The sequence below is a fragment of the Portunus trituberculatus genome, unplaced genomic scaffold, assembly GCF_017591435.1.
Source record: "Portunus trituberculatus isolate SZX2019 unplaced genomic scaffold, ASM1759143v1 PGA_scaffold_495__1_contigs__length_13985, whole genome shotgun sequence".
NCBI lineage: Eukaryota > Metazoa > Arthropoda > Malacostraca > Decapoda > Portunidae > Portunus > Portunus trituberculatus.
This window is the reverse complement of record NW_025541663.1, coordinates 1-13,985: the sequence shown is the minus strand read 5'-3', so window position 1 is coordinate 13,985 and position 13,985 is coordinate 1. Positions and strand designations below refer to the sequence as shown.

The following is a 13,985-nucleotide window of genomic DNA, read 5'->3' as shown; positions in this document are numbered from 1 at the left end:
ACAGCTCCACCGATCACCCGCTTGGCACCAGCTCGCCGATTCGCTCGCCGCGGAGCTGCTCTGCCTTGCCACACTGCCAGCCGTGCTTTACCTTACGTCCTGCCACCGACGTTCGTGCTTGCCTTGCACATTCAGGAGAATTCCACCTGGGAATCCTCCTAAGCCCTGTGTACCGGGGACTCTGTTTTGAGTCCCGCCCAGGCATCTTTTCTCTACTACTGTATTTCATTTTCGCCCTTAGCGTCCGTCCAGAAGGTGAAGGTGAACCCTGCGGCTTGCACAAGGGGGGCCCTCAGAGGGCTGCCTTAAGCCTTCTGGATTGGTCGGGCAACCACTTTTGTCAGGGTTAGGCGGAGGACGGGGCAACTACGTCGGCTGTTAGCAGCCGGGTTGTCAAACTGTCTCTCCCTAGGTAGGCTTCTTCATATTTTCTATCATTAGCTGTGTCGTGTGTCGGGCTTCGGCCCCTTTGTAGGACTTGTTTGTATGTCTCTGACTTATACTGTGCATCACCACCACTCGATGTTATCGGCATAAGGCTCCTGAAGAAGAAGAAGAAAAATGCCGAGAGTAAAGATCAAACACCCGGACCCCTCCGCAAAGAACAAGTTAAAACTACTAAGACTACTCTCAGAGAAACTGATCTATGCCACACGGATTATACCAACCACGGACTCCTTCGTCGTCATTACTAGAACGGATGAAGACACGGACAACATCTTTTCGCCAAATACCATCAGTCTCTTGAAGGAGGAAGAATTTTCGCCTGTTCTACCACCAGAAGTCAAGGCAAAAAGAACCATTGTCTTGTTCAACACTGACGACCACATCTACTCAAAATCCGAAAAAGACATTACTGCTGAGCTCCTGAACGAGAACAACTTCCTCAATGAAGGCATTGATAATGTATTCAAAATCCCCAGAACAAAGATGATCAAAATAACTCTGAACAGCTCCACCTCAGCAAGAAAAGCAACAGATACAGGACTACTAGCATTTAATATGAGCATTCCACACTACAACATAAAAATAGAAGAATTTATTCCCATCCTTACTTGCATGAGATGTTACGCCATTGAGGATCACCCTACCAATAAATGTACTAAACCAAAAACATATGAAGTATGTTCAGAATGTGCCGAGACGGGGCACACATGGAGAACATGTAACAACACCACAAAAAAAATGCATCAATTGCAACGAACCGCACAGAACTCTGGCCTTCAAGTGTAAGAAAAGGAAGGAAGTCATAGAACAAAAAAAGAAAGCAAACACCAACTAACTCAAACAAAACATACAGCCAGACAGTTAATGCTAACAACCACAGCACATCCACACAGCAACCACTCGACAGGGACACATGTGCCAAGATTACCTCATGTATGCTTCACGCACATATGATAAATGCGGTAAACCCAGGGACTTACAATGATGAGTTCAATAGAGCCCTAACACTAAACAACCTTCCAAAAATAAATCTTCCACCAAACCCACCATCTAAACAGATCCTCACAATGATGACAAACAGCAACAACTCAAACACACAACCTCAAACGCAAAAACAGCAAGGAAACACACAAGAAACAAACACCACACAAACAAACATTCCAAACACAAACATCGCACAAACAAACACGCTCCCACAGACTCAAAACACATACAACACAGACACAAACGTCACAATGGAAGACACACAAGAATTCATAGATCAAGAAGAACAAATGCCAGAACTTGAAAAGATAAAAGGAACAGATCTGGGACTGCTAATAATTGCAAAGAAGAGCAGGGGCTGGCCAGTGGGAAAAGAATTAAGCCTGAAGGAAATAGAAGAAGGAATAGAAGCAGGAACATATAAATGGAGATTTACAGCTAAAAACATATCAGAGGAAGAGGTATGGAAAAGCCTCATAAACAACGAAATAAACCTTGATAACTGCTTCAGGGTCACAGAAGATCAAAAATATAACAAAATACGAAATGGTTTGCCCGGTGAGTTGACCCCACCAAAACATAAAGTCGCAAGAAAAAATAGCCAATAGGCACACCATCATATACATTCAACATATACACAACACTTTAGAAAACATTAATATAGTACAGCACAACGTCGCTCACTGGAACACCAACAAACAAACACTAATAGCAACTTACTCTCAAATTGATCCACACATTATCCTAATTAATAGTCACGGCTTAAAACAACAGAAAACATAAAACTACACAATTACACCACCTACCTCATCAACTCCAGTGAGGAAATGCATGACGGATCGGCAATCCTAGTAAAACAAAATATCAAACACAAAGTAACAGACGGTTTCGACACTGATATCTTACAAATTACAATAGAAACAAACACAGGACCAATCAACATAGTAACCACATATTTACCCCCAAGAAGAGCATACCTCCCTATCACAGATTTTCACAGAATTGCTTCACAAAATCATCCCACTTACATAATAGGAGATCTAAATGCACACCATCCACACATAGATAATAAAAAGGAAAACACAGTAGGAAAAACTCTGATGATGCTCATAAATATCAACAAACTCACTCACATAGGACCGGATTTCCCCACATTTATATCTCACAACTCCAGATCAACACCAGACATAATACTAACTAATAACAAAACATACCATAACATAGACATACAAATGGGACCTTCAACCTCATCAGATCACTTACCCATTATAATAAAAATCACAGCAAAGCCTGTTAAGATAGAAACGTCACCTACATATTTACTTAAAAAGACAAACTGGGAAGAATTCAAGACCACAACACAACACAAAACAAGAAATATCAATGTAGACCCCTATATGGACAAACAAACACTTGAAACCTCATTAAAAGAATGGACAACAGCAATAACATCAACCATGGAAGAACACATACCAATTACAAAACATAAAACAGTACAAAAATCATTAGTTACCCCTAAAATTAAAGAGTTACAGTGGTGGGCTCAGCAACTAATACAAAACAGCATGACAGCAGGCTGGACCTACACAAAATACATCACATACAAAACTATTAGGCAAGCAATAGTAACAGAATGCAAACAACGAAGTAACAAAAACTGGGAAAATAAAATAAAGAAACTAAATTATCTACATAAAAACCCACAAAAATTCTGGCAAAATATAAAGCAGCTAAAAGGAAATAAAACAAGACAAACACCATACTTAATACATGACAACACCAAAATCTACGATGAAAACCAAAAGAAACGATTTTTAGAGAAATATGGAGCAAAGTTTTTAAAATAAGCCCAGAAGAAAACTTGACTTTTGATCAAGAGAATGACCAAACAGTAAACGAATATATAAACAACAATAGAATACTTACACTCCCTTACCAACATGCAGACCCAGCCAATCTTAATATAAATAATCAATACATATCTCCCATCACACTACAAGACATTAAAACACATTAAAACAACTGAAAAACAACACCCCACAGGACACACTAAAATAAATAAAACTATATTAGCAAATCTCCTAACGAAGTACTTGAAATATACACAAAGCTACTTAACATCTCTCTCTCCATGGGATACTTCCCAAAAGCCTTCAAACATGCACAAATAAAATTAATTCCAAAGCCAGACAAACCAACCACTGACCCTAACAACTTTCGCCCCATTTCGCTACTAGAGGTACCAGGCAAAATATATGAAAAAATAATAAACACTAGACTACGTACTTTTCTAGAATCCAACAATATTCTTCCATCAACACAGCACGGCTTTCGCAAAACAGATCTACAGATACAGCCCTTGCAATAATAACAGAAACAATATCAAATGCAATAGCAGACAAAAAACAATGCTGTGTAGTCCTTAGAGACGTTTCAAAAGCGTTTGATAAAGTATGGTTAAACGGCTTAAAATACAAAATACTACAAATACAAACACCTAATATACTTGCAAAACTCCTCAATAGTTTCCTTGACAACAGAACTGCCTCCATCTCTCTCAAAAATTACGATGGCCCGAGTTTCCAACTCCATAGTGGTGTCCCTCAAGGAAGCAGCCTCTCCCCCACACTATATACAATATATACATATGACATTCCTCCTCCACTGACAAATGGAATCAACATACAATATGCGGATGATATAACACAAATAATAATTCAACCAGGTAAATCAAGACACATGTTAGCAAGAAAGATTGAAAGAGAAATAAAACACATAAGCAACTACGAAAACAAATGGAAGATAAAAACTAATACATCAAAATTCACTCTCCTCCCCATTGCCATAAAAAAGACATCACCTGTCACCATAGATGGAGAAAATATTCCATATGCAAACAAAGCCTCCATACTAGGACTGAAAATAGGAACACAAGGCTATACAAAACACATTTCAAACATCTCCAAAAAAGCTACGCTTGCACTTAAAATAACTAAACGATTTGACAAACTAGACCACAACATAAAACTACACCTGATAAAAGCATGTGTCCTCCCCATCCTAACTTACCCCACATACACACTCAATGCAATATCAAACTCACAAATGCTATCTCTACAAAGAATCCAAAACAAGGCCCTAAGATTTACATATAATGAAAAATACCCGTATACAAAAACAACAGAGGAATTACACTCACAAGCAAACTTATTACCAATCAACCTCACACTACATAAACGAGGCAATCAAATCAAACACAAACTAGAAGAAATACTAGATGACACACACTACAAAAACGCAACTACAGACCACGAGCAAACAAGAGACCACAATTGGTTTAAAAGGCCAATCACAAATCTTAATATAATTAATCCACTCCCAATGTACACAGCATATACATAAAACATAAAACAAAAACATAAAACTATATAATTCACACTAGAAACAAACAGAATCACTTCCATAACGCAAATCGAGGCCAATCGATGTTTAAAAGTCTTTTCCCTGTACTCCTCTACCTCTGCTCCGCGCCCTGAGTTGTCGGGGTGGGGGTGTTGACTCGTGCGGTTAGGAAGAGCAGGAGGCTCACCGTAAAACACCTTCCACCCCGGCAAGGGGTGGTGGTCACCGGCTCTGTTTGCAAACACCCGGCAGCGGAGAGAGGTCGAGAGTTGGCGCCTACACCCTGAGTCACAGTGTCAGCTGGAAGCACTTCCATAACCACACTGGTATAGTGGCACTATGAGGGGTCTACCTGAGACAGAGACTCTGGCTGAGTCACGCTTGGCGGGGCCAATAGGAGGACAAAATGAAAACACGAGCTAAGATGCAAAAATAAAATAAAGCAAAATCTTATAATAGATAAAGCGAGCGCTCAACACCTAGCACCTAATAATTAAATAATTAAATAAGTAGCAAGACGGACTGCCCGTCATCTATCATCTTAAACTGTACTTCCACTTCCTACTTTTACACACTTCTTTCTCTCAAATTCTTCTTTCATCCAACTTTCCTATCCCCCAATTCCAATTCCCAAAATGCTTTAGATCTGGCCCCTATATCATCGTTGGCGTAGCTAGCGATGTAGACCGCGACATCCACACCACACCTGAGGCTACCGAAAACTAAAACTCATCGGCTTCGAGCTCGTAGAGTCTCAGGAGCAAATATCTGCTAGGACCTTACTTGCCCGACGTGTAGACGACTACCTCTTGAAAATGACCAATGAAGACCTGCGTACAGAGATAGAAGAAAAAAATAACATAAAGATCGACGACATACACACCATTCCAAAAGTACACATGATAAAAATTAGGCTACAATCACGACAACAAGCAAAACACACAAAAGACACTGGCATCAAGCTCTTCTCACAGATCATTCCATCATACAACATAAACATTGAAGAATATCGCCCTGTCACTCAATGCTATAAATGTTACCAGTTCACCCATCGTACAAATCAATGCAAGGAGACAGACATAACATGCTCTAAATGTGCCACAATAGGACATGACCACAGGAACTGCCAGGCGACAACCCTCAAATGCATCAACTGCTCTGGGGAACACACAGCCGTTTCATTCAGATGCCCAAACAAACGCACTGCACAACAACACCAAAACTCAAAAACGCCAGCAGCCACTACACAAAACACCACATACGCACAAGCCGCCACATCAGTCACACCCTCACCCAACACCACAACCACTTCCAACAACACAGAAAAACAAAGCCTACTAGACGTAATAATCAAAATGTCTATCCAGCTTTCCTTTGGAAACTTAGAAAAGCAAACAGAGCTGCTGAACTCCCTCCTTACTAGTAATGGCTACCCAACAGTAAAATTTCCAGCGAACTTCATACAGAACAACGAAAAACAATATCAGCAAAGCTACACAGAGAACCAACAAACAACACAAAACTCTACACCACAGCATTCTACATCTACATCTGCTCCCAGTCCACCTGAAGAGACCAGCCCCTCCTCACCAGGGTCATTAGTCATCGACGAAGAGGAAAACACCGGGGAACCACAGCCCCAAAGCTCCTCCACGTCACACCAAACCACAAACACAGTAAACAAGCGACATATACCCCTCACATTACCGACTTCTCCACGAAATACGCGAACCACCACTAGGGTTAAGAGAAACACTTAGAGCATGATCACAATCATGCAACTCAACTGTCGCGGCTTCTGGAATAACAGACACCTTATCTCAGAAGCCATCCGCTCTATCAATCCAGACATTGTTCTCCTCAACCACACTGGTCTTCCTCCTAAACCCCTCAAACATTACGGCTACAATACACGATACACGATAGGAACGGTCTATGACGGCGTAGCCGTCATGGTTAAAACAACATAAAACACGTACACATAACCGACTGGCCATCAGAACACTTCCTTGCAACCAAAATTCACACACAGCACGGGCAATTCCTAGTTGCCACAACATATGCAAGACCAAACACTGGACTTCCTCTGAACAGTTTAACTAACCTTTTCAACAACACAAACATACCAGTCTACGTTTTAGCTGACCTCAACGCCACACACACAGCCTTTCGTCACAACAGCAACAACAGACACGGACAAGAACTCCTCATGCTCACACAACTCAAACGCCTCCGGTTCCTTGGCCCAGATTTTCCTACCTGCTTCACCAATCATGGATCTGGCAGACCCGACCTCATCCTCTCCAACCGCCAGTCCTTACCCTTCCATCACCACATCTCCCACGGACCACCCTGTGGCTCAGACCACGTTCCCTCATCCTTAAAATATCCTCCAACCCCATCTCTATTCCTTCCCACCCCATCCCTGATTACCGATCCACTAACTGGGAACATTTCAAGGAAACACTTGCAGACATACATCAAACACCACATCTCGAGGGCCTACCACACACACAGATAGACAGGGCCCTTGAGCGACTTCACAACGACATCATAACATCAGCCGACAGACACATCCCAAAAAACACCACAAAATCCACATTGACTTCAGACCCTCTATCAGAACACAGAGACTACAAATCTGTTACAAAACACGCTTTTTTCAAAACCACAGAGACACACACATCCTCCGCAGACACATCATAAACAGCTTGCTAGATGACCACAGCGCCCACTGGAGAACTATGGTCTCCCGTTTGGACGGAGCCCGCTGCCAAAACCCCATTCAGTTCTGGCACATGGTGCACAGGCTGAGGGATGCCAGCGGGAGAGATTCAGTATCTCCTAGTGGACGGCGTGCGCATCTCTGACCCAGCCCAGGTAGCCGACACATTCAAAACACACTGGCAAAACATCTTCCATCCTCACCCTCTCCCTGCCTACGGGCCCAGTGTCGAACACATCAACAACATCACAACACACGTACAACAACACTTAGAAAATACGCTGCCTCACAACACACCACAGCTAACACGCTTAGATCCAAACCACTATCTCACAACACCCTTTGAGGAGGAGGATGTCTCCAAGATGCTCAGGCACACCCCAAAACGGGCACCCGGGCCAACAGGTATAACCTGGCCAATGGTAAAAAATCTTCCCCAGAAATTATAACCAGTCTCACAAAATTTTCAACGCCTCCCTTTCCTCCGGGTACTTCCCAAAACCATTCAAAATTTCTAACATAACACTCATCCCGAAGCCCGGCAAAATTTACATCTCCTGAAAATTATCGCCCCATAAGCTTGCTGGAAATACTCGGTAAATCTTTCGAGCGGTTAATTAATCAAAGGTTAAGATCATACCTCGAAAGCAACGAATTGCTGGGTCCCCAGCAATTCGGCTTTCGTAGTAATGCTTCAACCGAAGACGCCCTTAACAGTATTATCACGTATTTAGATGGAAACTCGCCCTATTATAAATCTGCACTAGTGACAAAAGACGTGAAAAAAGCTTTCGATACAGTCTGGCTCACAGGATTAAAATACAAAATTTGCAATAACTTTGATCTACCCCCTAACCCAAAAATCCTGTGCAGTTTCTTGGACGAGCGAGAAACTAGAATCAGACACCAGGGCGTCTTCTCCGCTTATTTCTCCCCAGGCCGGAGTCCCACAAGGCTCCGTCTCTCTCCCACCCTCTACAACATGTATACCGCCGACCTACCCCGTCCCACCCACAATGATTCCTTAACAATTCAATATGCAGACGATGTAACACAATTGGCGCGCGCCAGAACGTTAGATCGCCTTACTGACAAAATTCAAGAAGAGTTAACAACCACAAGCTTATGGGAGCTAGAATGGCGCATTCACTCCCATCCAGAAAAATCTAAGGTTACCTACTTTAACACCAAATCCAAACAGCCCCGCCAAATTTCACTTTATAAAACTTTCCAAACCCTGTACCCATCCCAATAAGCAAAGTCAACATTGTCCTTGGCCTCACCATCGACAATCACCTTAGATTTCATACCCATATAAGTAAAAAAGTCGCCACTGCCTCAGGGGCCCTGAGCAACTTGGAACGTTTTCGCGACAGTACTTCTAAGCTGAAACTTCACCTTTATAAAGCTTTTATTCTTCCTCTAATAACATACTGCCCTCTTGCCTTGTCTCTCTCAGCCCCTTCCAATCTTCAAAAACTACAAAAGGTCCAGAACCGAGCAGTTCGTTTCGCACTTGGAACGAAGTGGTTCGACTTCCGGACCTCTTCATCTCTTCATGAGGAGTCCAACATCCTACCACTAAACATCACACTCTACAACAGAATAAACAAACAACTAAACACGTTTCCAGACAGACACACAGACACATACAACTTCCTGAAAAACCTTCCACGACCACACAGACGTCTACCCCACACCACCCTCCTTGACCCCACAGATGAACCTCCTGATCCTATCTACAGATAACGGACTCCTCTTCCCCTCTTTCATCATCTCTCATCTCACCTTTCTTTCACTCCCTCTTATTAACTAACTCCTACTCCTATCCATCCTCCCTATCACTTCTTCACTAACAAACCTTATTTTATTTTCTCTCCATCCATCCTCCTTTCACTTCCTTTCACACTCTCCTCTCACTTATCTTTACTACTAACAGTACCACTCCAGGTGTCAGAGTGGCATCACCCACACCCCATCACATGCCCCTTCCTACGGAGTGGGCCCGCGTGCCAACGCCTAGTGGTGTTTTCATATTTTTGTCTTATGGCTTTGTATTCATCTTTTGTTTTTATGCATTATTTTTCCGTCTCGCAGCCTAGGCTTTAAGGGGCACCGGACCACCTCCAAGGGTCGGGGACAGCATTACCGCTCCTCCCAGTGACGGCACGGCATGGGGCCCCGGCCGTCTGCATGACGTTCCGGTAGTGGCACCCCTGTGTCTGTTACTGCGGAGCGGCCAGTACTGATGGAAGGTACTGTGAACGCACAAAATGCGGGAACATTTTCATCACCTCCACAGAGGTAGTTGGGAGCGGCCAATGCTGGGCGAATGACGAGAACAACCGCACCCCTCCCTCTGACGGCGCGGCAATGGGGCCCCCCGGCCGTCTACATGACGTTCCGGCAGCGGCACCCCCGCGTCTGTTATGGAGGGGCCAGTACTGATGGAAGGTACTGTGAACGCACAAAACGCGGGAACATTTTCATCACCTCCACAGAGGACGCGGAACTGTTCGGTCATCTCGCCGTCACGTCATCCACCCTCACAAACAAACCATCTCCATCCAATTGACATTTTTAATCCTTTACTTATATCCATAGCAGGTTGATATCCCCAGAACAGGGTGATACTCCAGGACCGGACCACTCCCGGCGGACACCACCAAACACCAATATCCACTCATCACATGCATTTAATCACAAATAAAATATTCATAACCCCCCCCTCACCAACCTCGCTAATAAAGTTAAAACATATCCTACAACCCCAAATCACCAATTCTACTACTATCCGTGGTTCGGAACCCACGTAAAACTGTAGGTCCCTCCGCTATACGGAAGTACTTCTCACCCCATCCTCTCTATGTGTCATCCTTTCCCCTCCTACTATCACGTACTTCACTCTTCCTGCTTCACGGTGTTTGTTGTTTGCACTGAAGACGTAAAGATTTGGCCGCCACTTCCGTGTGGGTGCGTCGCCCTCGTCCGTGGCATTGGCGGTCCTCTGCTCTTGCGTGCTCGGTAGTAATGCGCTCTGCTTGGCTCCCCCTGGTCTGGTGACGGCCTCCCTTGCCGCGTCCATCTCTTCTATAAAGAACTTCTATAATTGACGTAGCGCTCAGTAACCACAAAAGTCCATCTTGCGCCTGGGTCAAGCCCCAGTGACTTTACCCTCTTACTGAAGCTCCCTTCTTATCACCCATCTATTCTTCTTCTGTCCCCACTTCCCCCTCCCCATCTTTCCTTTTCTGATTCTGTTCTGTTCTGTTCAAAAATGCGAGTCACACTCGTGAGCGAGACATCGTATCACTACTACTACTACTACTACTCGCAGCAGCGCCTCATCATCTGTCACCATGACTGGCCGCGGCAAGGGAGGCAAGGGACTTGGAAAGGGAGGAGCCAAGCGTCACCGTAAGGTTTTGCGTGACAACATCCAGGGCATCACCAAGCCCGCTATCCGTCGGTTGGCTCGCCGAGGCGGCGTCAAGCGCATCTCCGGTCTCATCTACGAGGAGACTCGTGGGGTGCTAAAGGTGTTCCTCGAGAACGTCATCAGGGATGCCGTCACCTACACCGAGCACGCCAAGCGCAAGACCGTCACTGCCATGGACGTCGTCTACGCCCTCAAGCGTCAGGGACGTACCCTCTACGGATTTGGCGGTTAAATCTGGTGTCTGGAATTTGGTGTCAACAACAGCAACTGCAAAAGCACCATAAGAAAAGAGTCAACATATCCCGGACCTTTTATAGGTCCACACAAATGAAGAGAAGGAAAAGTTATAGACTAACACTACTAGGACTATGGTTGTTCCAAGTAAAAGTGTTGTCCCTACTCTTTACGTCATTATTACAATTTGTGTGTGTTTTTTTTTTTTTTTTTTTTTTTCCTTTTCTTTCTTTTTTTCTTTTCCTTTCTTTCTATTTGTTTTCCTCTCTGTTTTATCACTCAAAGGTAAATCAAATGAAAGAGAAAGGATTATCAACTAAGTGATGTGAGGTCAGACACCAACCGCTGCTACAGGTGCTGTTTGTTTGTTTGTTTGTTTGTTAAGCTTCCGCCCATTAGTGGCGCAGGCAATTTTATTTCTTTATAGTGGTACCCATACAAGGAGGGAGGGTCCATATCAACACCGAAGCGCATCATCATCATCATCATCATCATCATCATCTTTGGTGTAGCCACCTAGATAGAACCTGGGTACCGCGGTGACATGTAGGTAGGTAGGTACCTTTCATTAAATCCCCCTCGCCGACTGACATACCTTCAAAACGGTGTGTGGTGTGATTCTTTCGAGCCGACGCGTGAACGTCTGTCTGTCTGCCCGATCCCACGTCCACCACCTTATCCACTATGGTCTGACCGCTTACTTGTATGGAGATCTTTTAGGTTTTTTTTTTTTTTTTTTTTTTGTTCCTGCCGGGAATTTTCCGGCCTGCAGCGCTGTCACACTCCAATACGCACACCTTAAAGAACAAAAAAAAAAAAAAAAAAAAAAAGTTGGAGAGAGTTTCTGTTTATCTTTAAATATATTTTGCATTGTTTTTGCAAACAAACACAGCAATACTTGACATCGTTTGATCCGCGCGCCCTCCCCTCTCGGGGATGACCGCCGAGTGAGATCACAGGTCAAAGTGAAAGCGTTAATCCATGGGTCACTCACTCACTCCCTCCCTGTCCCTACCTACCACCTACCAGCCAGGAGGGAAGCAAGAGAGGGGGGACACTTGCACGCACCAATACGCACCTTAAGTCAGGTAGGTACTTAATACTTGGTAATTGAACGGTGTTGTATTATATACATTGTGATGCTCTAAAAGAAAAAAAAAAAAAAAAAAAAAAGAAAAGGCAAGTTGGAGTAAGCTTCTTGTTTATCTTTGAACATATTTCGCATTGTTTGTTTTTTTTTTGCAAACACAGCAATACTTGACAACGTTTAATCCGCATCTCTTGGATGACTGCCGAGTGAGATCACAGGTCAAAGTGACCGACCGCGTTAATTGATCCCTGTCCCGCTAGCTACCTACCAGCCAGGAGGGAAGCAAGAGAGCAAGACAGAGAGGGCGTGTGCGGGAAGCAAGGTCCTCATTGACACACGGGCCCTAATCCCATAATTTGCTCAGCGCAAGGCGTTTTTTTTTTTTTTTTTTTTTTTGCAGCGCTGCAGGCCGGAACAAAAAAATAAAGAGAAAAAAATTCTACCATTAGCATTTCTATCATTCATTATCAAAAAAATATATACCATCATTATTATTAATATCATGGTTAACACTATAGTCTATTCAATTCTCTAGATGTGTCAATGTGTGGCTCCGAAGAGGAGCCGGATGTATATACTTGTTGGTGATGATATTGAGGAGGAGAGGATTTACTTCTTCTCGGTCTTCTTGGGAAGGAGCACAGCCTGAATGTTTGGCAGCACGCCACCCTGTGCAATGGTGACCCCGGAGAGGAGCTTGTTAAGTTCCTCGTCGTTCCGGATGGCCAGCTGCAGGTGACGCGGGATGATGCGAGTCTTCTTGTTGTCGCGGGCGGCGTTGCCGGCAAGCTCGAGGACTTCGGCGGCCAGGTACTCCATGACCGCTGCAAGGTACACGGGGGCGCCAGCCCCCACTCGCTCGGCGTAGTTGCCCTTCCTCAGGAGGCGATGAATCCTGCCGACCGGGAACTGGAGTCCAGCACGGCTGGAACGGGACTTTGACTTTCCCTTCACCTTTCCTCCTTTGCCGCGTCCGGACATGGCGAGTAGTGGTGGTAGTAGTAGGTGGGATTAACAAGTAGTAGTGGTAGTTATTAGCAAGTAACACTCCGTCAGCTGCGGGAGCGAGTCGGTGTGTTGTGCGTTATCTGTTCTTCGGCGGGCTCGTTTCCTCTATATAAAAGGAAGATCGGATCAGCGCGTAACACGTAACGCCCAACCGGGAACCGACCCCACCGCCACTCTGTGTCCCTAATGACATCCTCCAGGCAGTGTCTGAGGGGGTAGGCAAGGCTATAATTTCGATGCAAGGAGCCTCTTCCCCAGCAAAGCTCGCATCCGCCGGCCCTGCTGCCTCTGTCGCTGGAGAAACCATGGACCCTCCACCGTCGCCCTCTCTAAGCACAGGAGGGACGGACGACTCTGAGCCCGAGGAGGACGAGGAGGACACGGAGGACACAGACACCGAGGAGGTGAGATTCGGGTTCTTTGGGAAACTCCCGAAAAGGAGGAAGCCCCCCACCACCGGCACCGAGCTCGACCACCTCCTCCGCAACAGGAACCTGATCCTGAACCATACAGGCCCTTCACAGGCGGAACAGAGCATTCTGGACCACGTAAAGGACAACTTGGCTTCCCTCAGCTCGTGGATCTTTCCCTGGACTGAGGAGTACGAGCGAGCCAAGAACGACCCCAATTCAGTTGTACGAGACGCACTCCCGGGT

At 44.8% G+C, this 13,985-nt stretch overlaps 3 protein-coding genes across 3 annotated transcripts; 2 read left to right on the top strand and 1 right to left on the bottom strand.

Annotated features, from left to right (window-relative positions):
• The first annotated feature begins 5,648 nt into the window (after positions 1-5,648).
• Positions 5,649-6,593, top strand: LOC123500836. Its single transcript, XM_045249434.1, has one exon. It carries the CDS (start codon positions 5,649-5,651, stop codon positions 6,591-6,593), a length of 945 nt encoding a protein of 314 aa, XP_045105369.1.
• A 4,272-nt stretch (positions 6,594-10,865) lies between these two features.
• Positions 10,866-11,278, top strand: LOC123500837 (histone H4). Its single transcript, XM_045249435.1, has one exon. It carries the CDS (start codon positions 10,918-10,920, stop codon positions 11,227-11,229), a length of 312 nt encoding a protein of 103 aa, XP_045105370.1. The 5' UTR covers positions 10,866-10,917; the 3' UTR covers positions 11,230-11,278.
• Positions 11,279-12,766: 1,488 nt separating this feature from the next.
• LOC123500835 (histone H2A) lies at positions 12,767-13,347 on the bottom strand. The gene has a single exon (XM_045249433.1). The coding sequence runs from the start codon at positions 13,300-13,302 to the stop codon at positions 12,931-12,933; it is 372 nt and encodes a 123-aa protein (XP_045105368.1). The 5' UTR covers positions 13,303-13,347; the 3' UTR covers positions 12,767-12,930.
• Between the last annotated feature and the right edge of the window lie 638 nt (positions 13,348-13,985).